General features: G+C 42.5%; 1 protein-coding gene across 4 annotated transcripts in view; it reads right to left on the reverse strand.

Annotated features, from left to right (window-relative positions):
- Positions 1-23676, reverse strand: part of LOC111981632 (ras-related protein Rab-28) — a 30367-nt gene extending 6691 nt beyond the window's left edge. Inside the window, exons 1-7 of one of the 4 annotated variants that reach the window (XM_024013003.2) lie at positions 23341-23676; positions 17864-17960; positions 14247-14335; positions 12199-12328; positions 4162-4265; positions 3881-3958; positions 1010-3537 (exon numbers count right to left, since the gene is read on the reverse strand). In XM_024013003.2, coding sequence (XP_023868771.1) covers positions 3427-3537; positions 3881-3958; positions 4162-4265; positions 12199-12328; positions 14247-14335; positions 17864-17960; positions 23341-23415 — 684 coding nt within the window. In that variant the 5' untranslated portion in view covers positions 23416-23676 and the 3' untranslated portion in view covers positions 1010-3426. Of the gene's footprint in view, positions 1-1009; positions 3538-3880; positions 3959-4161; positions 4266-12198; positions 12329-14246; positions 14336-17863; positions 17961-23340 lie in introns of those variants that run through there. The other 3 variants (XM_024013006.2, XM_024013004.2, XM_024013005.2) reach the window with 3 other exon arrangements.
- Between the last annotated feature and the right edge of the window lie 401 nt (positions 23677-24077).

Consider the following 24077-nt stretch of genomic DNA (forward strand, 5'->3'; position numbering starts at 1 on the left):
AGAGAGAGAGAGAGAGAGAAAGAGAGAGAAAGAGAGAGAGAAAGAAAGAGGAAAAGAGAGAAAAAGAGAAAGAGAGAAAGAGAAAAGGAGAAAGAGAAAGGAGAAAGAGTAAGAGAAAAGGAGAAAAGGTGAGAAAGAAAGAAAGAAAGAAAGAGAAAGAGAGAGAGAAAAAGGAGGAAAAGAGAGAAAGAGAGAGAGAAAGAGAGAGAGAAAAGGGAGGGAGAAAAAGAGAGAGAAAAAGAGAAAGAGTAAGAAAGAGAGAAAGAGTAAGAAAGAGAGAAAGAGAAAAGGAGAGAGAAAGAGAGAGAAAGAGAAAAGGAGAGAAAGAGCATAAGAAAGAAAGAAAGAGAAAAAGTGAAAAAGAAAGAGAGAAAAAGAAAGAGAGAAAGAGAGAAAAAGAGGAAAAGAGAGAGAAAGAGAAAAAGAGAAAGAGAAGAGAGAGAAAGAGTAAGAAAGAGAGAGAGAGCGAGAAAGAAAGAGAGTGAGAAAGAAAGAGGAAAAGAGAGAAAAGGAGAGAAAAAGAGAAAGAGAGAAAGAGAAAAGGAGAAAGAGAAAGGAGAAAGAGAAAAGAGAGAGAGAAAGAGAAAAGGAGAAAGAGTAAGAAAGAGAGAGAGAGAGAAAGAGAGAGAAAGAAAGAAAGAAAGAGAAAGAGAGAAAGAGGAAAAGAGAAAGAGAAGAGAGAAAGAGTAAGAAAGAGAGAGAGAAAGAAAGAGAAAAGGAGAGAGAAAGAGAGAGAAAAAGAGAAAGAGAAAAAGAAAAAGAGAAAAAGAAAAAGAGAGAAAGAGAAAAGGAGAACGTGAAAAGAGAAAGAGAAAGAGAGAGTAAGAATGAGAGAGAGAGAGAAAGAAAGAAAGAGAAAAAGAGAGAAAGAGCATAAGAAAGAAAGAAAGAGAAAAAGAGAAAAAGAAAGAGAAAGAGAGAAAGAGAGAAATAGAGAAAAAGAGAGAGAAAAAGAGGAAAAGAGAGAGAAAGAGAAAAGGAGAAAAAGAAAAGAGAAAGAGAAAGAAAGAAAGAGAAAAAGAGAGAGAAAGAGGGAGAAAGATAAAAAGAAAAAAGGAGAAAGAGAGAGAAAGAAAGGGAGAAAGAGAATGAGAAAAAAGAGAAAGACAGAGAAAGAGCAAAAGAGAAAGAGAAAGAGAGAGAAAAAGAGAAAGAGAAAAAGAGAGAGAAATCAGGATAAAGCGATAAAAAAGGGAGAGGAGGTGAGGTGTGGATGGAAAGGAGAGAGAGGACAGGAAGGAAAACAAAGATGCAGACAGGAGGTACAGTTGGTTAGAATGCAGGATGGGGAAAGGTGAAGACAGGGTCGTGGAGGTGACAGTGAGAAAAGTGAAAAAGAAACTTGAGAAATGGATTGAACAGGAGAATAAACAAATGAGAAGCAACCGGGGTTTACACAGGAAAATGTCCACGACCAAAATACATTTGTGAAACATTGTCATTTACAAATGAAGAACACTCCCTATTCTATAATACTCCCAGGCAGATATGAATTGTGTGTGTCAAATATTGGTTTATCCATTCAATAAAGATTTGGGAGTATTGTAGCGAGTGAGACTTTTTAAAAACTTTCTTTAAGTTTAAGCCGTTAGTCTGCACACATTTTTGTGTGTGCGTCCTCGGCTCCTCTTCCACTAACATTTTACCATGTGAAGTTTTAAAATCAACCGTTACATCTTCAATGAGGAAAGGTATAGCTAGCACCTTTCCCTATTCTTGACTTGTTGATGTCTCTGAGTGAAAGTGATCTTACAGCTAACCCTGTCAGAACTGATCTTACAACTGAGCTCATCTGGGCTTGTATTAAAAAAAAAGTTTCAGAATAGGAGTGCTGATCTAGGATCAGTTCCCTCCCGTCAAATTCATTATGATCTAACAGGCAAAACTCAGACGCTTTATGAATATGGGCCCTGGATATTGAGTACCAGTTACAGGGCAGGTTCTGAACTTAGTTCAAACGCAGAACTCAGACCTGGATTGGGGAGCAAAGACCAGACATCGTGGTTGAAACCCAGGCCCTGGTTGGTTGGTTGATTAACAAGCTGCCGATGCCTGGCGTCGGACCCTGTGAGTAATCAGCGGCCCCAGTATCTGATCTTCCAGACAGGGGGAAATGACGGAGTGGGCTCCCAGCCAATAAGATCTTGCCAGGGGCCCTGACCCCCATGTACAGATCTCTAAACCCGACAGCTGATAATGAGGCTTTTCTTGCCCCCCTACAAGACCCTGGAGCTGCCCCCATACAAGACCCTGGAACTGCCCCCCTACAAGATCCTGGAACTGCCCCCCTACAAGACCTAGAGCTGCCCCCCTACAAGACCCTAGAGCTGCCCCCCTAACAAGACCCTAGAGCTGCCCCTCTACCAAGACCCTAGAGCTGCCCCTCTACAAGACCCTAGAGCTGCCCCCCTACAAGAGCCTGGAGCTGCCCCCTGGCCTCCATCCCCAAATGCCTACAACTCACAACAAAATTCCAAACATTGTTCGCACTACACATCACAAGGTAGAAAAACAGACTGTTTTTTGGCAGACAATTCAAAAACATTTATTCTTTCTACTCCTTATTTCTTTCTCCAGTGAATGTTGAGGCCTTCAACTATTGTGACCTCAAAGTCGTACCCCAAACTGAACCCATTCTCTATCGAACATGAACATACACCACTGAAGTGGGACAGTCTTCACTCCACTTATGTTACAGTTGAAGTCGGCAGTTTACATACATCTCAGCCAAATACATTTAAACTCAGTTTTTCACAATTCCTGACATTTAATCCTAGTAAAAATTCTAAAGCCATGACATTTTCTGGAATTTTCCAAGCTGTTTAAAGGTACAGTCAATTTAGTGTATGTAAACCTCTGACCCACTGGAATTGTGATACAGTGAATTATAAGTGAAATAATCTGTCTGTTAACAATTGTTGGGAAAATGACTTGTGTCATGCACAAAGTAGATGTCCTAACCAACTTGCCAAAACTAGAGTTTGTTGACAAGAAATTTGTGGAGTGGTTGAAAAAGGAGTTTTAATGACGCCAACCTAAGTGTATGTAAACTTCCGACTTCAACCCTATCTAGAAAATAAATCCCCAGAGAACATGCATTCCTGGAGCGAGACATGGACATCATAGATTATGTTTCTGTGATAGGCGTCTTGACTGACAGATCAGACCACTCATCCAGCTTGTTTAGCTTGGATTAAAGCATTTGGGTTTATTGAGGCAGCTTCCATGGGAGGTGACGGAGGGCAGTGGAGACGGACACATTCATTAGCCTCCGTCTGTTGACAGCAGAAGGGGCAGAAGTGTGTTTGAGAGTCGTCTCCTAGCCTTCACTCCCTTGGTGCTCTCCCTTCTCTGGGGGTCCTGACCTCCCCATAGAGGCAGCCTCATCAGCCGCTCTCTAGCCAGCGGCGGCACCAGCCAGTCATATCACAGCCAGGATGAATGCCTCTGGGGGAGATGCCGTGCGTAATCCCACCGCGGCCACCAGTGACAGGGCCACCTGGTCTGGCTGGTCGATAGAGGCCGAGCCCGGTTCAGCTCACATCGGCGGGAGAGAAACACAATAAATCAGGAGATGCAGCCAAACCTTCCAACCCTACACTGCCAACCTCTTGACCTCTCGCTTCACGCACTATTGGGCTCTAACTTCAACAACATGGCTGTATTTACAGATGGACCGTGTCAGTCACAGGTACAGCATCACAGGAGTAACAAGGGTCCTCGACAGTCTGCGGTGAACTCGTGACCTGGCACACTCTGTTTTACCTTGTGTACAGGCGTGTGGTTATAAGAAACCATCCAAAAAATGGCGACATGACTCGAGGGGCTGCTATATAATTCTCTCTGGGAAACGCAAGAGAAAGGTCTCATGAAGACTCACCTGGGACTGCTCAATCTCTGCTTTGTTGAGCTTCACCCCCAGAATCTCTGCAGCCACTCTCTGGAATGCCAGGAACACCTGAAGGGAAGGCAGGGTGGCAAAAGGAAAGAGCGATGAGCAGGAATACAGAATATGCTTGCAATGTGCGCAAATAAATAAATATTGCACCGCATCAATTTTGTTAGTCATCATCACAGCAAAGTTTTTCAGTGGTCGTTTTTTGTTGTTTTGTTGGTGTGTGTGCGTCAATTTGATGTAATTTACTGGGTAAACTGACTCACTGAGTCTCCAGTCTTGGCTGATACGAACTGACTGATGAGGCTGTTGTCTTGGCAGAAACGCTGGTGCTTGTCAGCCTTCACTGTCCTCATATGCTCCAGGTCAACTGTGGAGAAAATGCAGCGTAATGTGGCAGCAAATTACACAGAGAGCAAGATTGACTTCACACAAGGTTACACAGTACACAGACAGAGTGAACCTCATATCTGGACTTGCACAGAAATTATGAGGTTTACACCAGCTCAAGATACACTCAGGGTCTGCCTGACATAGATAATTGGCAACATCATTGAATTGTTGCGTCACGTTCAGAACTTCTTGTCAATAGGGGGGCGCTGTTTTCACTTTGGAAAAAATCGTGCCCAATTTAAACGGCCTCGTACTCTATTCTAGATCATACAATATGCATATATTATTACTATTGGATAGAAAACACTCTCAAGTTTCTAAAACTGTTGAATTATATCTGTGAGTAAAACAGAACTCATTTTGCAGCAAACTTCCATACAGGAAGTGAAAAATCTGAAAAAGAGCTCTGTTTCAGGGCCTGCCTATTTCAATTGCCTTATATTTATCAACAGGCCTATAGATCCTATAGAGTCAACAGGCAGTGGAAGGTGGAATGGGGTGTCTAGCTGATCTGAGGTCGAACAAGAGCTTTTGGAGTGACAGGTCTGGAATTTTTCTTGTCTTCGAAGGCGCAAGGCGGAGCTCGACATTGCCTTCTGAAAAGCGTTCGGTTTACACGGCGAATATCTCCGGCTCTGATTTTATTTGATACATATGATAATAACATCTAAAGTAGGTTTTTTCAACCGAGTTTATTCAGTTTATTCAACGTTTATTGGGACTTTGAGTTTTCCGTTCTTTGCGCCAAGAGAGGATGGGAATGTTAGTAACCTTGGCTAGCATTGTGGCGCGAATTCGACAGAAGAAATGGGACATTCTAAAACCAAACAACGATTTATTCTGGACCAAGGACTCCTTGTACAACATTCTGATGGAAGCTCAGCAAAAGTAAGAAAACATTATGATGTTATTCGTATTTCTGTGTAAAATATTGACTCCTATTCTCCGCCGTGTTGGTGAGTGCTGTCTCACAATAACGCAAGCTGTATGTTATGGTAAAGTTATTTTTAAAAAATCTAACACAGCGGTTGCATTAAGAACCAGTGTATCTTTCATTTGCCATACAACAAGTATTTTTATGTAAAGTTTATGATGAGTTCTTTGGTCAGATTAGGTGAGTGTCCAAAATATCTCGCGACAATCCGGCAAAATGTTGCTACGTATTCAAATTGTATAACCACGATTGCAGCGCTAAATATGCACATTTTCGAACAAAAAACATAAGTGTATTGTATAACATGATGTTATAAGACTGTCATCTGATGAAGTGTCCAAAGGTTAGTGATTACATTTTATATCTTTGCTGTTTTTTGCGAAAGCTACCTTTGCGGTGAATAAATGCTTTGTGTGTTTGGCTATTGTGGTAAGCTAATATAATTCTACGATTGTGTTTTCGCTGTAAAACACTTTTTTATTTTTTTTTATCGGAAATATTGGCTGGATTCACAAGATGTTTATCTTTCATTTGCTGTACACCATGTATTTTTCATAAATATTTATGATGAGTTATTATGTATTTCACGTTGCTCTCTGTAATTATTCTGTCTGCTTGGTGCTATTTGTGATGGTAGCTGCAATGTAAAACTATGATTTATACCTCAAATATGCACATTTTTCGAACAAAACATAAATGTATGTAAACATGTTATAAGACTGTCATCTGACGAAGTTGTTCTTGGTTAGTAACTAATTATATCTCTATTTTGTCGGTTTGTGAAAGCTACCTATGCGGTGGAAACATGGTGAAAATATGCGGTTGTGTGTTTGGCTATTGTGGTTAGCTAATAGAAATACATAGTGTTTTCGCTGTAAAACATTTTAAAAATCGGAAATGATGGCTGGATTCACAAGATGTTTATCTTTCATTTGCTGTATTGGACTTGTGATTTCATGAAAATTATATTTATGGTATCCTGTCCGTTAGGCTAGGCTATGCTAGTCAGCTTTTTGATGAGGAGGATCCCGGATCCGGGATGGGTATTAAGTAAAGGTTTTAAGCACCTTTTTGGAAAGTAATTTTTCTCCTTTTGAGGTCCTTTCGGAGGAAATGAGGGTTGCAAAGGGAGGGTATATTCGGAAACGTTCTAATTTTACCAGTAAACTACCAGTTTGTTGGTATCTTTCAAGCATTTTATGTAATCTATCACATCTAGTGCCCTTTTGGCTACTTCAGATTGTCACAGGTGTCTGTAATTACCTCTGGCCCTCTGTGTGACCTTATCACATACAATGCAGTCGGAAAGTTTCAGACACTTCCACTTTTCCACATTTTGAGAGTTACAGCCCATTATAAAATGTATTAAAATGTTTTTTCCCCCTCATCAAACTACACACAATAGCCCATAATTACAAAGCAAAAACAGGTTTTAGAAAATCTTGCAAATACACACACACACACAGTTGAAGTCGGAAGTTTACATACACCTTAGTCAAATACATTTAAACTCAGTTTTTCACAATTCCTGACATTTAATCCAGTAAAAATTCCCTGTTTTAGTTCAGTTAGGATCACCACTTTATTTTAAGAATGTGAAATGTTAGAATAATAGTAGACAGAATGATTTATTTCAGATTTTATTTCTTTATCACATTCCCAGTGGGTCAGAAGTTTACATACACTCAATTAGTATTTGGTAGCATTAACTTTAAATTGTTTAACTTGGGTCAAATGTTTCGGGTAGCCTTCCACAAGCTTCCCACAATAAGTTGGGGGAATTTTGGCCCATTCCTCCTGACAGAGCTGGTGTACCAGTCAGGTTTGTAGGCCTCCTTGCTCGCACACGCTTTTTCAGATCTCCCGCAAATTTTCTATAGTGATTGAGGTCAGGGCTTTGTGATGGCCACTCCAATACCTTGACTTTGTTGCTTTAAGCCATTTTGCCACAACTTTGGAAGTATGCTTGCGGTCATTGTCTATTTGGGAGACCAAGCTTAACTTCCTGACTGATGTCTTGAGATGTTGCTTCAATATATCCACATAATTATCCTCCCTCATGATGCCATCTATTTTGTGAAGTGCACCAGTCCCTCCTGCAGCAAAGCACCCCCACAACATGATGCTGCCACCGCCGTGCTTCACAGATGGGATGCTGTTCTTCGGCTTGCAAGCCTCCCCCTTTTCCCTCCAACCATAACTATGGTCATTATGGCCAAACAGTTCTATTTTTGTTTCTTCAGACCAGAGGACATTTCTCCAAAAAGTATGATATTTCTCCCCGTGTGCAGTTGCAAACCGTAGTCTGGCTTTTTTATGGCAGTTTTGGAGCAGTGGCTTCTTCCTTGCTGAGCGGCCTTTTAGGTTATGTCGATATAGGACTTGTTTTACTGTGGATATAGATACTTTTGTACCTTTTTCCTCCAGCATCTTCACAAGGTCCTTTGCTGTTATTCTGGGATTGATTTGCACTTTTCACATCAAAGTACGTTCATCTCTAGGAGTCAGAACGCGTCTCCTTCCTGAGCGGTATTGGCGCCTGCGTGGTCCCATGGTGTTTATACTTGCGTACTATTTGTACATTGTTTGTCCTTGCTCCCAAGGATGAACCAAACTTGAAGTCTACAATTTGTTTTGTTTTTTGTTTAAAAAATAAGCAAACACATGTGGTGTTTGCCAAAAGGTGTGAAAACAACAACTGGAAAATGAGTCGGAAGCACAGTAGCATTTTAATGCATTTTAATAATGTAGACAATGTTAGAGCACAGTGTAGAATTTGCCAAAACAAAATCTCATAAAGCTGGTTCTACGCACAACCTACACCGGCATATGTGAACTGTGCACCCAACTGTGAAGCTAGCTGTAGCGGAGCTTCGAGAAACTAGCGGGCCTGCTAGTGATAGTGGTGGAGCCAGCACCTCCACACGTGGAGATGTATCCACTCAGTCAAGTAGGCCTACTCTGTACCCACAGCAACGCAGTCTTCTATGGACCAGTTTATACCAAAGTCTATGTCTGTAGCAAAACAAGGCCAAATTGATATTGCATTGGCTAAAATGATTGCCACCGATTTCCAGCCATTTTCGATCGTGGAGGACAGAGGTTTTACTTACCACTGACTGCTGAACATCAAGGGTAACAAGGAGCCCAAACTGGCTGCGCGCGTGCGCTATCGTGCATACATGTATTTTTCCCCCCCACACCAAACGCGATCACGACACGCAGGTTAAAATATCAAAACAAACTCTGAACCAATGACATTCATTTGGGGACAGGTCAAAAAGCATTAAACATGTATGGCAATTTAGCTAGTTAGCTTACACTTGCTAGCTAACGTTAATTTGTCCTGGGATATAAACATTGAGTTGTTATTTTACCTGAGATGCACAAAGACCTCTACTCCGACAATTAATCCACACATAAAACGGCCAACCGAATAGTTTCTAGTCATCTCTCCTCCTTCCAGGCTTTTTCATCGTTTAAATTATATGGTGATTGCATCTAAACTTTCATTGTACACTGCTCAAATAATTAAAGGGAACACTTAAACAACACAATGTAACTCCAAGTCAATCACACTTCTTTGAAATCAAACTGTCCACTTAGGAAGCAACACTGATTGACAATAAATTTCACATGCTGTTGTGCAAATGGAATAGACAACAGGTGGAAATTATAGGCAATTAGCAAGACACCCCCAATAAAGGAGTAGTTCTGCAGGTGGTGACCACAGACCACTTCTCAGTTCCTATGCTTCCTGGCTGATGTTTTTGTCACTTTTGAATGCTGGCGGTGCTTTCACTCTAGTGGATAGGCATTGAGACGGAGTCTAACCACACAAGTGGCTCAGGTAGTGCAGCTCATCCAGGATGGCACATCAATGCGAGCTGTTGCAAGAAGGTTTGCTGTGTCTGTCAGCGTAGTGTCCAGAGCATGGAGGCGCTACCAGGAGACAGGCCAGTACATCAGGAGACGTGGAGGAGCCGTAGGAGGGCAACAACCCAGCACAGGACCGCTACCTCCGCCTTTGTGCAAGAAAGGAGCAGGAGGAGCACTGCCAGAACCCTGCAAAATGACCTCCAGCAGGCCACAAATGTGCATGTGTCTGCTCAAACGGTCAGAAACAGACTCCATGAGGGTGGTATGAGGGCCCGACGTCCACAGGTGGGGTTGTGCTTACAGCCCAACACCGTGCAGGACGTTTTTGGCATTTTCCAGAGAACACCAAGATTGGCAAATTCGCCACTGGCGCCCTGTGCTCTTCACAGATGAAAGCAGGTTCACACTGAGCACATGTGACAGACGTGACAGAGTCTGGAGACGCCTGTGAGGACGTTCTGCTGCCTGCAACATCCTCCAGCATGACCGGTTTGGCGTGGGGTCAGTCATGGTGTGGGGTGGCATTTCTTTGGGGGGCCGCAAAGCCCTCCATGTGCTCGCCAGAGGTAGCCTGACTGCCGTTAGTACCGAGATGAGATTCCTCAGACCCTTGTGAGACACATGCTTGGTGCGGTTGGCCCTGGTTCCTCCTAATGCAAGACAATGCTAGACCTCATGTGGCTGGAGTTGTCAGCAGTTCTGCCAAGAGAAGACATTGATGCTATGGACTGCCGCCCGTTCCCCAGACCTGAATCCAATTGAGCACATCTGGGACTCATGTCTCGCTCCATCCACCAACGCCACGTTGCACCACAGACTGTCCAGGATTGGCGGATGCTTTAGTCCAGGTCTGGGAGGAGATCCCTCAGGAGACCATCCGCCACCTCATCAGGAGCATGCCCAGCGTTGTAGGGAGATCATACAGGCACGTGGAGGCCACACCACACTACTGAGCCTCATTTTTACTTGTTTTAAGGACATTACATCAAAGTTGGATCAGCCTGTAGTGTGGTTTTCCACTTTAATTTTGAGTGTGACTCCAAATCCAGACCTCCATGGGTTGATAAATTTGATTTACATTGATCATTTTTGTGTGATTTTGTTGTCAGCACATTCAACTATGTAAAGAAAAAAGTATTTAATAAGAATATTTCATTCATTCAGATCTAGGATGTGTTATTTTAGTGTTCCCTTTATTTTTTTGAGCAGTGTATTACCACGACTACCGGCAAAACAGTTCGTCTTTCAATCACCCACGTGGGTATAACCAATGAGTAGATGGCACGTGGGTACCTGCTTCTATAAACCAATGAGGAGATGGGAGAGGCAGGACTTGCAGCGCGATCTGCGTCAGAAATAGGAATGAGTTCTAGCCAGCAGTCAGCTGGCTCAGGCACCAGGGCAACAGGAAGAAGAGGGATCAGATGGAGCAGAAGCACCAGCAGTAGTGCCACAAACGTCTGCTGTTTGGATGCTGTTTGACGAGAGAGCAACTGGGGATGCAGCACGAAGGAATCCCTCAGCAGATGCCATAATGGAGGTCCGATCCTATTTGGAGGAGCCCCAGGATCTGCAGATCCTCTGAGCTGGTGGAAGAACAAGGCCTCTGTCTACCCACGGCTTACTAAAGTCATGACAGGGAGACTCTGCATAGTGGCCACATCCGTTCCCTCTGAGAGGGTCTTTTCGAAAACGAGACAAATAATTACTGAGAAGAAACCACATCAGCCCCTCGAAAGTGAGGCAGCTTGCATTTCTGAATGCAAATCTCTCAAAAGCAGAATATGGTCAGCGTTTTGCTGTGTGTTGCTGGTTATAACATGGCAATAAAGAAGAGAGAGAAAAGAGGAACCAGTTTAATGTTTTAAGTGGGATGCTGCAGTTTTGCACATTGTTATTTATTTTTCTTTGATATGGTGCAATATTCTATTATTATGTTGTTCAGATTGCATTCGTTTTGAATTGTTAGATTTATATGCACTTTGCTATTAAACATTTGCATTTAAAACTTTTTAATGTATATAAACATTATTTTTCATAAACCAATGCATTTTTTTAAACAATTCTACCTTAACCACAATGTATTTAACACCAATCATAGTCAAACTATCGCAAACTGTTTAAGAAAAAAAGAACCGGCTCTTTTTTGTGAGCTGACCCGAACGAGCTGGCTCACTGAAAAGAGCCGGAATGCCCATCACTATTAGCTAGCTACTTTGGCTCCTATCTGATACCTTAGCTGTACTATTACCTAGCCAGCTAGCTAGCATAGTGGCTATTATAGCTAGCATAGCATAGTGGCTATTATAGCTAGCATAGTGGCTATTATAGCTAGCTAGCTAACACCACAGATGAAAGGGTTAGCTAGTTATCATAATCTTTGCTGGTCACATAGCTAGCTAGCTTGCTTATCGCATGTCCTGACACAAGCCTTATTAATAGTGAATGAACAAAAACAAACAAAAAATTGCAACAGGAGTTTGATTTTGGTCACTGTGTCAATTCATCCATTTCTCAATACTGCACCTTTCGGTTGAAGAAAAAGATAGCCTGCCGCTGATTTTCCTAGCGAGACATTCCTCGGCATTGTGCAGTGCTCATGGCTCAGATGGTGAGTGGTGTTTGACATAGCAGCAGTTTTGCCATGTAAAGGGTCTATATGCAAAGCCGATAGAGAAGGGACGATTCTCTGTCGTTCTCTAGTCATAATAAGTAAATTTTTCCTCACCGAGCTATCTTACACACCACAAAGTGCAGAGGAATGGAGACATAACGGGAAGTGAATAATCAACAGCCCCAATAGACAAATCAATTTCCAGTGGCTCGCAAAATAGAGCTGGATCCAGTCATATGGTTGTGCTGTACTACAAACGCGTGCAGTGTATAAAAGCGTGAATAAAACATTTCGCCGGCAGAGAAACTAGTGATTTATCTTTACTGCATTGTAAACGGCATTCTCTTCACAGCTCTCTGCGTTTATACACTATGGTTGCTCGTCTGCTTTAGCCTCATAAGAGTGTGGCCTATGAGCAGAAGAAAGGAATAGAACGTGTGTGTGTGTGGGTGTGTGTGTGAGAAAGATGTTTTAAATACCGACTTTTGTTTCCCACCAGTGAGACCACAGGCTGGACGTCTGACTCTTCATTGGCCTTCTTGACCATGCCGTACCAGTCCTCCAGATTCTCAAAGCTCTGGTAGTTTGTAATGTCGTACACTAGAAGAACACCCTGAAAAACAATACCATGGAAAATCTAAATGGTGTAGCCTAATCACAACATTCCAAAATGAATTCAATTTGACATCAGATGAGAACAAACATGCCAGAGAGGTCGAATGTGGGAAAGTGAGCAGTAGGTGGCACGAGTGTCTGAGAGAAGTCAATTGCTCCTCTACCACACAGTCCCCAAGGAGTTGGCAGCTCCTCGCTCTCTTGGAGTTAGCCTGAGATTAAAGACGACCTATGTCGCTGGTAATAGATGCAGAGAGACATGCTAAGAACATACAGCCGAGCCACTACGCCTACACTAGAATCGGTCCACCCAGCCAAACAAGATGGGGGTGAGGTTGGTTATCTCTGTGTCATAACAGGTGTCTGGGCTTTAAAACAAATAAAAGAGGGTGGTAAAAGTGGTTACGAATTAGGTCTCATCACCCTCCCTTCTTCGAAATACTTAGTGTCAGTACTGTCAGCATAAGTTCAAAGCCGGAAGCAGTTGAGTAGAAATACTTACTGTCAGCATAAGTTCAAAGCCGGAAGCAGTTGAGTAGAAAAGCGCAAACGGTGTGGGAGTAAACAGACAAGCCTCACCGCTCTCCATTTGTCGTATCCAAAAAGGTATTGTCAGGTGTAAAACCGGAAGTAGTCACATGGCAAAGCACAAAAAGGTGTCCTTCGGAATAACCAGGCCGTTGAAGCTGGCTGCTGTACCATTTTTTATGTAAACAAAAATGAAACACTTCAGTGTACATGTTTAAAACAAAAGCCTTAAGTAAGTGCCAAAACTGTGTCATAAGTCTGTTCTTTACCAAATCCAAAAGACTATAGAATATGAAAAGGAGCCAAAATAAAATAGACTATACCTCGACTTTGATTGCGTCCTCATGAAACAGAATGCAGCTCTTTTTTTCATTCAGGACGTGTCTGGCACAGGACACACGCAATGTCACAACACAGAAGGCCGGTGACGACAGTTTGCGTCAGTTACAATTACAGTGCGGCTCTACCAAATGTCTATACGATCTGGTATCGCCCGAGGTGCGTCAAACAATGGTCGTGAAAGGCCCATAAAGAACTTGTGAGATACCAAAGTATTCTATGGACTACACCTTGTTTTTGTGTGAGTGAGCGGGGTATCTGAGGAGGTACTACAGTAGCCTCCAGTGGTGTCTCTGTCTCATGCTCTACATGCCCCATGCCTATATAGCAACAACCACTTAAGGATGTTGCCTAGCGGAGTGCGGCAAATGCACACATAAAATACTCCCACCCACGTGTTATTGCAGTGTCAACGAGAACCTCTTTCTATTCACGTTAATTAGTACATTTACACTTATTTTGTTCAAAAAGAATGAAATTAGAGTGAGAAATACCTTGCTCTTTCTCACTCTAATTTCATTCTTTTTGAACAAAATAAGTGTAAATGTACTAATTAACGTGAATAGAAAGAGGTTCTCGTTGACACTGCAATAACCCGTCATACTATACATAAGGTAGTCTGTATGGCCAGCTAAGTAGTAAAACGTGACTGCAGTCTGTGCAGGGTCCTGCTGCACTAATGATCATAAAGGCGTATTAATTACCCAAAAGCCTAATAGGGAAAACCCCTATTACAATGTAAATGAGCTCTAACGTGAAGAACGACAGACCACCTCGGCGTTTATTGAGTGTGTTCTTTTGGTTTTTACTATCCTTGTGGGGACCAGTAGTCATCACAAGGTTAGTAAAGCAAGGAGAATTCTGACAAGTGGGGACATTTCACCGGTCCCCACAAGGAAAAAGGCTATTTGTGGCTTAGGGGTTAGGTTTAGGGTTAGGGGTTAGGTTTAGGGTTAAGGGAAATAGGATTTTGAATGGGAAACAATTGTTGGTCCCCGCAAGGATAATAAAACAAAAAAGTGTGTGTGTGTGTGTGTGTGAGATCGTACCTGAGCCCCGTAGACATATTTATCCAGCATTTTCCCTCCGATCGATTGACCTCCAATATCCCACACTTGCAAAGTAACATTCAAGTTGCCTGAGGGAAGAGAAAATTGAGAAACTTAAAATCAGTAAAATATGAAAAGGACTTTGTTAACGTTTCCATCCACAGTTTTTAAGAGAGTATACAAAATAATCCCAACAGCTGTGATAGAAACAGGAAGTTTTGGTGCAATTTTATAAATGCAGACAAATTTGTTCATTCGACATGGTGGGACATTTGTGTGTCGGTCAAATTAACTATGTGATAAACGGCGGTGGAAACACCTTTATGTGCAAATATTGATATAATAACCATCATATTGAAGTAAATTTAGAGTCATATGAGGATATGGTGTGTGATCTTCCCACTACGACTCGGGAAACCATGCAGTTTAATATGCTACAGATGAAATATGTTGACATGGTGGTGAAAGTGCACAGTGATGAGGTTGATGCTCCCAAGTCAAGGAGACTGAGGATAAATATTTATGGGGTTGAGAAAAATGACTGATAACTAAACACAAAATAAGAAGCAAAAGAATACTCCTGTCCCAAATTATTGAGGAGGGAGGTAGGGAGTGGGAAAGAGCGAGAGACAGGGTACAAAACCAAATCAATATTTTCTTCCTCTGGAAAATGAAAGTGGTGGTTGAGAAAAGAAGGAGGGCAGGACCAGACAGTGAGGAGTTGTGATAAGGGCCCTTCCTTCGCCTAGAGCGCTGATGGCGAGCTGAGCATACAGTATGGACACGGCTGGACGAGCCGAGTCCCACCACACAGGTCCCCGTTTCACAGAGGAAGGAAGCACAAGTGTTCAGTGACTACATCTAGACTATACAGTGTCAATGTAAAGCTACATTGAAGAGTGCAATGAATAACTGCCTTTGGTGTTACAGTATGCTAGCCATCTCTACCCATCCTCTGCACTCGGACATAAACTGTGTGTGTGTTTCAAAGACTCAAGCTGACTCGACAGACCCAAAGTATTCCTGCTTATGTGGTGAGTTAATGGCCATTTGTGATCTTAGAATTCTTTGCTAGCACAGTTCAGTGAAACCCAATAAATACACACTTAAAACATTACCATTTTGATAAGTATGAATGCCCATTTTAGATTTTGCTTCAAAAGCGAACATTGAGAATTTGCATGATCTTCACTAAGATTCGAATTGACAAGACTAGCTAAAATTATTAAAGTTATTTTCCATCACAGGTCAATCACTCCCCCCACCAGTTTAACGGACGAGACATCTGGAAGAGGTATTGTTATAAAAAGCACACAGAGGAGGCTGTTGTGTGTGCTAATCGGCCTCGCATTATCATTCCCGGCATTGTAAAATTTACATTAAGTTGACAAGCCGAGCCTTCACGGTGAGAGGGGCCAGCGCCAGCTATACTCCCACCTACCCCATCTTGGAGAGACCCAGAAAGCCCCAGAAACCCACACAATATACCCAGTCGAAGGCGGGCTCCTAACGAAGCTCAGAAGGACCACCCAAACCGTACACCCAACCCAATCCCCCAGAAAATGTTCCATTTAACAACTCTGGTGTAGAACCAACGTTTACTATTATTATATCCACGATATTAACGCAGATGGATTACGGAATAAGCCCCATCTTGCCGTGTCGTAATGGTTCAACTAGTTTTACCGAAATCACAAGATTGGCGTTATTTGTGGGATTTCTCATTGAAGCCTTGCGCTTCCCAAGTTCCACGAAGGTGTTAATCATCCCTACTAAAACATTGTTTTCTTTCTCCTACTATTACCAACTGAAACTGAAAATAGGACTGAATGTAATACTTTCAAGTTATCATATTTATTTTATTAGTCATTAAAAGATTGGAGCTACTTTGCAGACTTTCGCAGTCTCAAGGATACATTGGCACCGTTTTAAATATGCTATTCAAAATGGTGAAACTCCCAATTTCATATGGTAGGAAGTGAAATCGGAGAGCTTTAGTCTAAATATAGCATTAGTCAAATTGTTATTTTACACATCCAGGAGGACACAGACCACAGGCTTTATTTCCGTGGGTTTGAAAGTAAACAAATAAGAACATGAATGTTTTATGTGGTGCAGAACGAAGATCAGTGTAAATAGTCCGGGTGGCCATTTGATTAGTTGTTCAGCAGTCTAATGGCTTGGGGGTAGAAGCAACACATCTGCCTCGCTGATCTTCATCACTGGGGCCCCTCAGGGGTGCGTGCTTAGTCCTCTTGTACTCCCTGTTCACCCACGACTGCATGGCCAGGCACGACTCCAACAACATCATTAAGTTTGCAGACGACACAACAGTGGTAGGCCTGATCATCGACAATGACGAGACAGCCAATAGGGAGGAGGTCAGAGACCTGGCCGGGTGGTGCCAGAATAACAACCTATCCCTCAATGTAACCAAGATTAAGGAGATGATTGTGGACTACAGGAAAAGGAGGACCGAGCGCACCCCCATTCTCATCGACGGGGCTGTAGTGGAGCAGGTTGAGAGATTCAAGTTCCTTGGTGTCCACATCAACAACAAACTAGAATGGTCCAAACACACCAAGACAGTCGTGAAGAGGGCACGACAAAGCCTATTCCACCTCAGGAAACTAAAAAGATTTGGCATGCGTCCTGAGATCCTCAAAAGGTTCTACAGCTGCAACATCGAGAGCATCCTGACTTGTTGCATCACTGCCTGGTATAGCAATTGCTCGGCCTCTGACCGCAAGGCACTACAGAGGGTAGTGCGTACGGCCCAGTACATCACTGGGGCTAAGCTGCCTGCCATCCAGGACCTCTACACCAGGCGGTGTCAGAGGAAGGCCCTAAAAATTGTCAAAGACCCCAGCCACCCCAGCCATAGACTGTTCTCTCTACTACCGCATGGCAAGCGGTACCGGAGTGCCAAGTCTAGGACAAAAAGGCTTCTCAACAGTTTTTACCCCCAAGCCATAAGACTCCTGAACAGGTAATCAAATGGTTACCCGGACTATTTGCATTGTGTGCCCCCCCAACCCCTTTTTACGCTGCTGCTACTCTCTGTTTATCATATATGCATAGTCACTTTAACTATACATTCATGTACATACTACCTCAATTGGGCCGACCAACCAGTGCTCCCGCACATTGGCTAACCGGGCTATCTGCATTGTGTCTCGCCACCCACCACCTGTCAACCCTTCTTTTACGCTACTGCTACTCTCTGCTCATCATATATGCATAGTCACTTTAACCATATCTACATGTACATACTACCTCAATCAGCCTGACTAACCAGTGTCTGTATGTAGCCTCGCTACTTTTATAGCCTCACTACTGTATATAGCCTGTCTTTTTACTGTTGTTTTTTCTTTACCTACCTATTGTTTACCTAATACCTTTTTTGCACTATTAGTTAGAGCCTGCAAGTAAGCATTTCACTGCGCACGGCGCACGTGACAAATGAACTTTGATTTGATCAGTGTGCCTATAACAGGTAGAGTTCAGTTTGTGCGCGCGTGTTACCGCGTGTGTGCATATGCATGTGCAAATGTATGCCTGTGTCTGTGGTGTGGTACATAGCAGGCCGGCAATCCTAGAGGACGAAGGGGTCTTACCTGGCAGAGTTATTCTCTTCAGAAAGAAATCAAGGCCAATGGTTTGTTTGTATTGTTTCCCAAAGGCCTCCTGGGCAAACCTGGTGGCGAGTGACGTCTGAAACAGAGAGAAATCACACTAAGCGAATGACTAAATTCATTGAATTCAAGCCTTATGATCAAGCTTGAGTGTTGGAGTGTTGTTCTGTATGACAACTAGGCCTATTCCATAACTGCAAATAACGTGGGCCTATGACTTTACTCAATACATTTTTTTTTAAAGATAACTGTTTTGGGATGACGTTTATCCGAGCCATTGTAATTAGTATGAGACGAGCTAAAGCAATTACCTCTGCTGTCTTGAAAACTGACAAAGCCCAACTGTAACAAATAAAAACAGGTGTTTTGGGTAGACACGGCATGCATCTTAACTACAGCCTCTAATCGCCACAAGAAATCCAAAACTCCATGTCACTTAAGTGTGTTCGTTATGCTCGTCTGAAAACAATGTGATTCACATAAAACAGACTTGACATGCCATGTTTAATTCATTTTGATGGATTAGCTATCTTTAGAGCAATGTGCTGACATAAACATGGAGGAAAATTGAAACAGTGGTGCTTCCATTGTATTAACTATTTGAATATCACTAAAAAGGTTCTATAATTTTTTATGAATTGTTTCTTTACATTCACAGAGCATTCACTTATGTGACAATCTACCACCATTTATTTTCAGAGATATTTCAAGTTATGCCAGCAATACGTCAAAAATAAAAGACGAAACGCCATACGGAACACACCAAAAGGGAACGCACAGGGGAATTAAACCTGCTATCTACCTAGAGCACCTTCAGAAACTATTCACTCCACAAATTGTTGTGTTACAGCCTGAATATAAAATGTCCCATTTTTACCACACAATACCCCATAATGTCAAAGTGGAATTACGTTCTTCAAACCATTTAAAAATTCATAAAAAAATGTAATCTGAAGTATTTAAACCCTTTGCTATAGCCTAAATATACAATGCTCAAAAAAATTAAAGGGAACACTTAAACAACACAATGTAACTCCAAGTCAATCCACTTAGGAAGCAACACTGATTGACACTAAATTTCACATGCTGTTGTGCAAATGGAATAGACAAAAGGTGGAAATTATAGGCAATTAGCAAGACACCCCCAATAAAGGAGTGGTTCTGCAGGTGGTGACCACAGACCACTTCTCAGTTCCTATGCTTCCTGGCTGATGATGTTTGGTCACTTTTTGAATGCTGGGGTGCTTTCACTCTAGTGGTAGCATGAGACGGAGTCTACAACCACACAAGTGGCTCAGGTAGTGCAGCTCATCCAGATGGCACATCAATGCGAGCTGTGGCAAGAAGGTTGGCTGTGTCTGTCAGCGTGTGTCCAGAGCATGGAGGCGCTACAGGAGACAGGCCAGTACATCAGGAGACGTGGAGGAGGCGTAGAGAGGGCAACAACCCAGCAGCAGGACGCTACCTTCCGCTTTGTGCAAGGGAGGCACTGCCAGAGCCCTGCAAAATGACCTCCGCAGGCCACAAAATGTGCATGTGTTGCTCAAACGGTCAGAAACAGACTCCATGAGGGTGGTATGAGGGCCCGACGTCCACAGGTGGGGGTTGTGGCTTACAGCCCAACAACCGTGCAGGACGTTTGGCATTTTCCAGAGAAACCAGATTGGCAAATTCGCCACTGGGCCCTGTGCTCTTCACGATGAAACAGGTTCACACTGAGCACATGTGACAGACGTGACAGAGGTCTGGAGACGCCGTGGAGAACGTTCTGCTGCCTGCAACATCTCGCAGACCGGTTTGGCGGTTGGGTCAGTCATGGTGTGGGGTGGCATTTCTTTGGGGCCGCAAAGCCTCATGTGCTCGCCAGAGGTAGCTGACTGCCATTAGGTACCGAGATGAGATTCTCAGACACCTTGTGAGACATATGCTGGTGCGGTTGGCCTGGGTTCCTCCTAATGCAAGACAATGCTAGACCTCATGTGGCTGGAGTGTGTCAGCAGTTCCTGCAAGAGGAAGGCATTGATGCTATGGACTGGCCCGCCCGTTCCCCAGACCTGATCCATTGAGCACATCTGGGACATCATGTCTCGCTCCATCCACCAACGCCACGTTGCCACCAGACTGTCCAGGAGTTGGCGGATGCTTTAGTCCGGTCTGGGAGGAGATCCTCAGGAGACCATCCGCCACCTCATCAGGAGCATGCCCAGGCGTTGTAGGGAGGTCATCAGGCACGTGGAGGCACACACACTACTGAGCCTCATTTTGACTTGTTTTAAGGACATTACATCAAAGTTGGATCAGCCTGTAGTGGTTTTCCACTTTAATTTTGAGTGTGACTCCAAATCCAGACCTCCATGGGTTGATAAATTTGATTTACATTGATCATTTTTGTGTGATTTTGTTGTCAGCACATTCAACTATGTATAGAAAAAAGTATTTAATAAGAATATTTCATTCATTCAGATCTAGGATGTGTTATTTTAGTGTTCCCTTTATTTTTTTGAGCAGTGTATGTTGGTTGGGTGACTAAACTACATAACGCGTTATCGTGTGCAATGGGCGAATAGTCTGCAGACACATGACGCATCCAGCAGCAGAACTACATGTAGTGCTCTATTTATTTTGTTTCTCTTTGAGGGGGAGGAACGTCTTCCTAGTGAAGCTAAAAAGACGTTCCGTGAAGCCAAAACGCACTTAAAATCAATGCAGTATATTCACACTCAAATAATTTGAGGATTCAGAGATGTAGTGAAGAGGAAACATCGCAGCTGCCACGACAACCTCTTTGCTGCAAACAGTCTGTGCTGTGACAAAGAGAAATGTTGGTACATTTGTATTACCTGCATCATGACCATGCAGACCAAGCAGTCTCATGAAACATTTGCCGATAAATGAAAATATATCTTCAAATAAATCTGAACATTTGCATTCAGGCTATTCTGCAAAGTAGGCTATAGAGCCTAGGTCTGGAAAATGTAGGCCTATATCCACCAAGAGAATGAATGAAAGAAAGACTCATCAAATATGTACAGTTTAAAACAGTCTAGGCTGGGTCTAAAGCCTATGCATAGAATGTTAAAAGTTTTAGGTGAGGTTTGAGTTTCTAGTTTTTGTTTTAAAGAAAATGTGTCCATAATGGTAACTTGTTTTATTACTGGCCTCAGTGTTGACAGCAAGAAAGTAGCCCAACAACAATTCAGATGCCGCCTGAACATTTTATCACTGCAGAACTCTCCATGCCTCTTCCCACTAAACTTCTACCACAGTTGGTTCAATTCCAAATGTAATAGAAGAAAATAATGATAAGCTTTCAGTGTAAGCCTAAGAAATCCATAAACGCCATTTGAGTCTTAGGTGTGTGCAATCTGGAACGAGATCAATCCCATTTCGGCAGACTGAGACTTGTCCCCTGCTGGTTCATATGAAGGAAATGGTCATTACTGCAAGATCACAGCCGTCATGTTAAAGCACAGCTTGTGCAGCAGGGAGTCAAATGAGAACATTCACTTCTGAATATAGCAAGGAAGGGTTTGCTTGAAGATATAGTCTACACTTTTTTGCCTACTCAACAATCAAGCTTTACGTTCCAGGCACAATTTTATATACATTGAATGTTATGCCTTTGTGAGTAAATGGCATAGGCCCATATTATTTCCCTGTAACTTAGACCTACAACATTGATTATGTGAAAAGAGGCTTTAAACATTATATGTAGTTAGAACACCTTGTACTAGGCAATACAGCAACTTAATTATTGTGTAGTACACACACACACACACACACACACACACACACACACACACACACACACACACACACACACACACACACACACACACACACACACCTGTGTGGCCTACCTGTAATCAGTGGCTAACAAAGTAACATTAGACAACCAGAGTATTACGGTCCAAAGCTCTCCAGAAAATCTCTCCAACAGCACATGTAACCTGGATTAAGGGTCAGGTACGATTAACAGGATTCATGACAGATTTAAATCCAATATGCCATCTTCGAAGCAGTTTATGGATCTGGTGATCACCTTGGAAATCCCCCTCTGAACAATTCTGAATTGAAGATTGGAGCATATATTTTGAGATGTATTCAGGGATGACAGTAAGGCAGTCCGGCGTCCCGGCAAAATAAACAGTGTGGGGGGGGGGGGTACGTACCGATAAAACATGAGCCTATCACAATAATGAAAACCAAATGTCCAGAAAACTGTAGGCTATTACCACTTATCATTATCGCATGTCAGAGGCATAAAAAATGAGCGAATGGATTTGAAAACGGGTGGTATAGCCTACGCTCCAAAATGTTATGCGATTCGACATTTTGCCAAAGCAGAGATGAGTGGGCAACATCGAGACAGGTGAGGACAGCAGTGGGTGCATAAATTCTTGCCTAATGACAGTTGGCAAATGTCAATACACTTTTTGGTGTTGTGTCTCTTTCCATGAGAGGCTGGAAATACTGTATGTTGCGAGTGGAGGAACATGTCCTTTGAAGTGATTGTTTGACAATCAGATGAAAACATCATGACTGGTTGTGTTTATGCCACAATAAAAGGTAGTACATTACGACTAGGCCCACAGAGATCATATTGAATTAATAGGGATTCTATTCGTAATTCTAGGATTATGCCCATCAAAAACGTGATATATAGGCAGTCCTGTACCAGGAATAAATCAATTCCTACTTTCACCCCTGGATACATTTATGAACCAACCTAGTTTAGGCATGTTGATGCACTCAGCTGCTCAAACATTTTTGAACACATAGCCTATAGATTCTATCAGAGCAAAATATTAGCCTACTGAACTCATCAGCCCTAAATGTGGCAGATTAGGCTGCGACTTCTTCGGTCTCCTTCATGAATGATGACGTTCTACAAACGTGGCCCTTGTCACTGTCTGTGATCGGCCAACATGTTGCGCACCACAGGCTTAATTGTCCCGTATGTTGACACTGTTAGACAATTCAGAGGAAAGTAGCTTGGTAGCTCTCATCATTGACAGTAACTGGGATTTGATTCCATGTCGTTAGCTAGTTAACGTTAACGTTTCCACCCGGACCAGAGCTAGCTATTAACATTACTCTGCCCCTGTTGTGCAAAATTAAGACGGTAACTAACATTAACCAAAAAAGTTGTATCATTGGCTATAGTTATGCGACAACAAAAACATTGCCTGTCTGACAAACCTAGGTGATGTTTTTCCTTCTACCTGGCTGAAGAGCTAGCTAGCTAAGCAGCTAACAAGCATAGCCAAAACGTTGGCCTAGCACACGCTGCTATGTATGAACATTCTGTAAGATACTTCTGAACTGAAGTTACCTACTGCACATTAATTTACCCAATTAGCTACATAGTTATGTTGCTAGCTAGCCAGCTAAATTAACGCTACTCAAAATAACAAGTCTGTTAGCTTGCTAGCTCATTTTGCTTGAAAATCCCTCACCTTCCCCGATGCGCCGTCTCCGATGACTACAATTTTAAGTTGCTTATCTTGACTGTCCTCTTCCGAGTCAGACATTTTGAAATATATAACAATTACGTTATTTATTCTATTGAAAATGCACTTCTATTCAGTCAAAGGTTATTGAATATAGCTAGCTATATATCAGATAGCTAAAATAGACCGAGCACTAGGTAACCTGACGCCATTTCACCAGATACTACTGTTGCCAGGCATGTTCCATTTATATTTTGTAAGCCTGTTATTTACAAACACTTTATCGGGAAATACTTGTACATTTGATGTTACAGCTTTTATATTTGCTTTATCATCAAGGTTAGCTAATAGAGGAGGTTGAAAATATATATTTTTAATAATGACACTGCTTTACAATGGACAAGTCCTAGCAGGACCTGACCAGTCACATCAGTGACAATAGGTGACGCGTCCCTGTTGCTATGGTAATCAAGCTCAAAGGTGGAGAGGCGCTCTTTCCTATAAATAAATGTAGGCTCGGCATTTAAGTATTTACCATTCCTTAAAAAATAAAGTTCTTCCCAAACATGATGTACCCTAATGTGCATCAACATGTAGCCTAGCTACACCTTCGAAAACGCACTACATATCTTAACCTAGCCTATTCATCATGCATTGATGGTCTGTACAAAAAAAAAAGCATTCAAATTATCCATAGCCTATAGGCTATAGGATACGAAGTGCATGCTCAGAGAAGCACAGAG

This window comes from Salvelinus sp. IW2-2015, linkage group LG20, assembly GCF_002910315.2.
Source record: "Salvelinus sp. IW2-2015 linkage group LG20, ASM291031v2, whole genome shotgun sequence".
Taxonomy (NCBI): Eukaryota; Metazoa; Chordata; class Actinopteri; order Salmoniformes; family Salmonidae; genus Salvelinus; species Salvelinus sp. IW2-2015.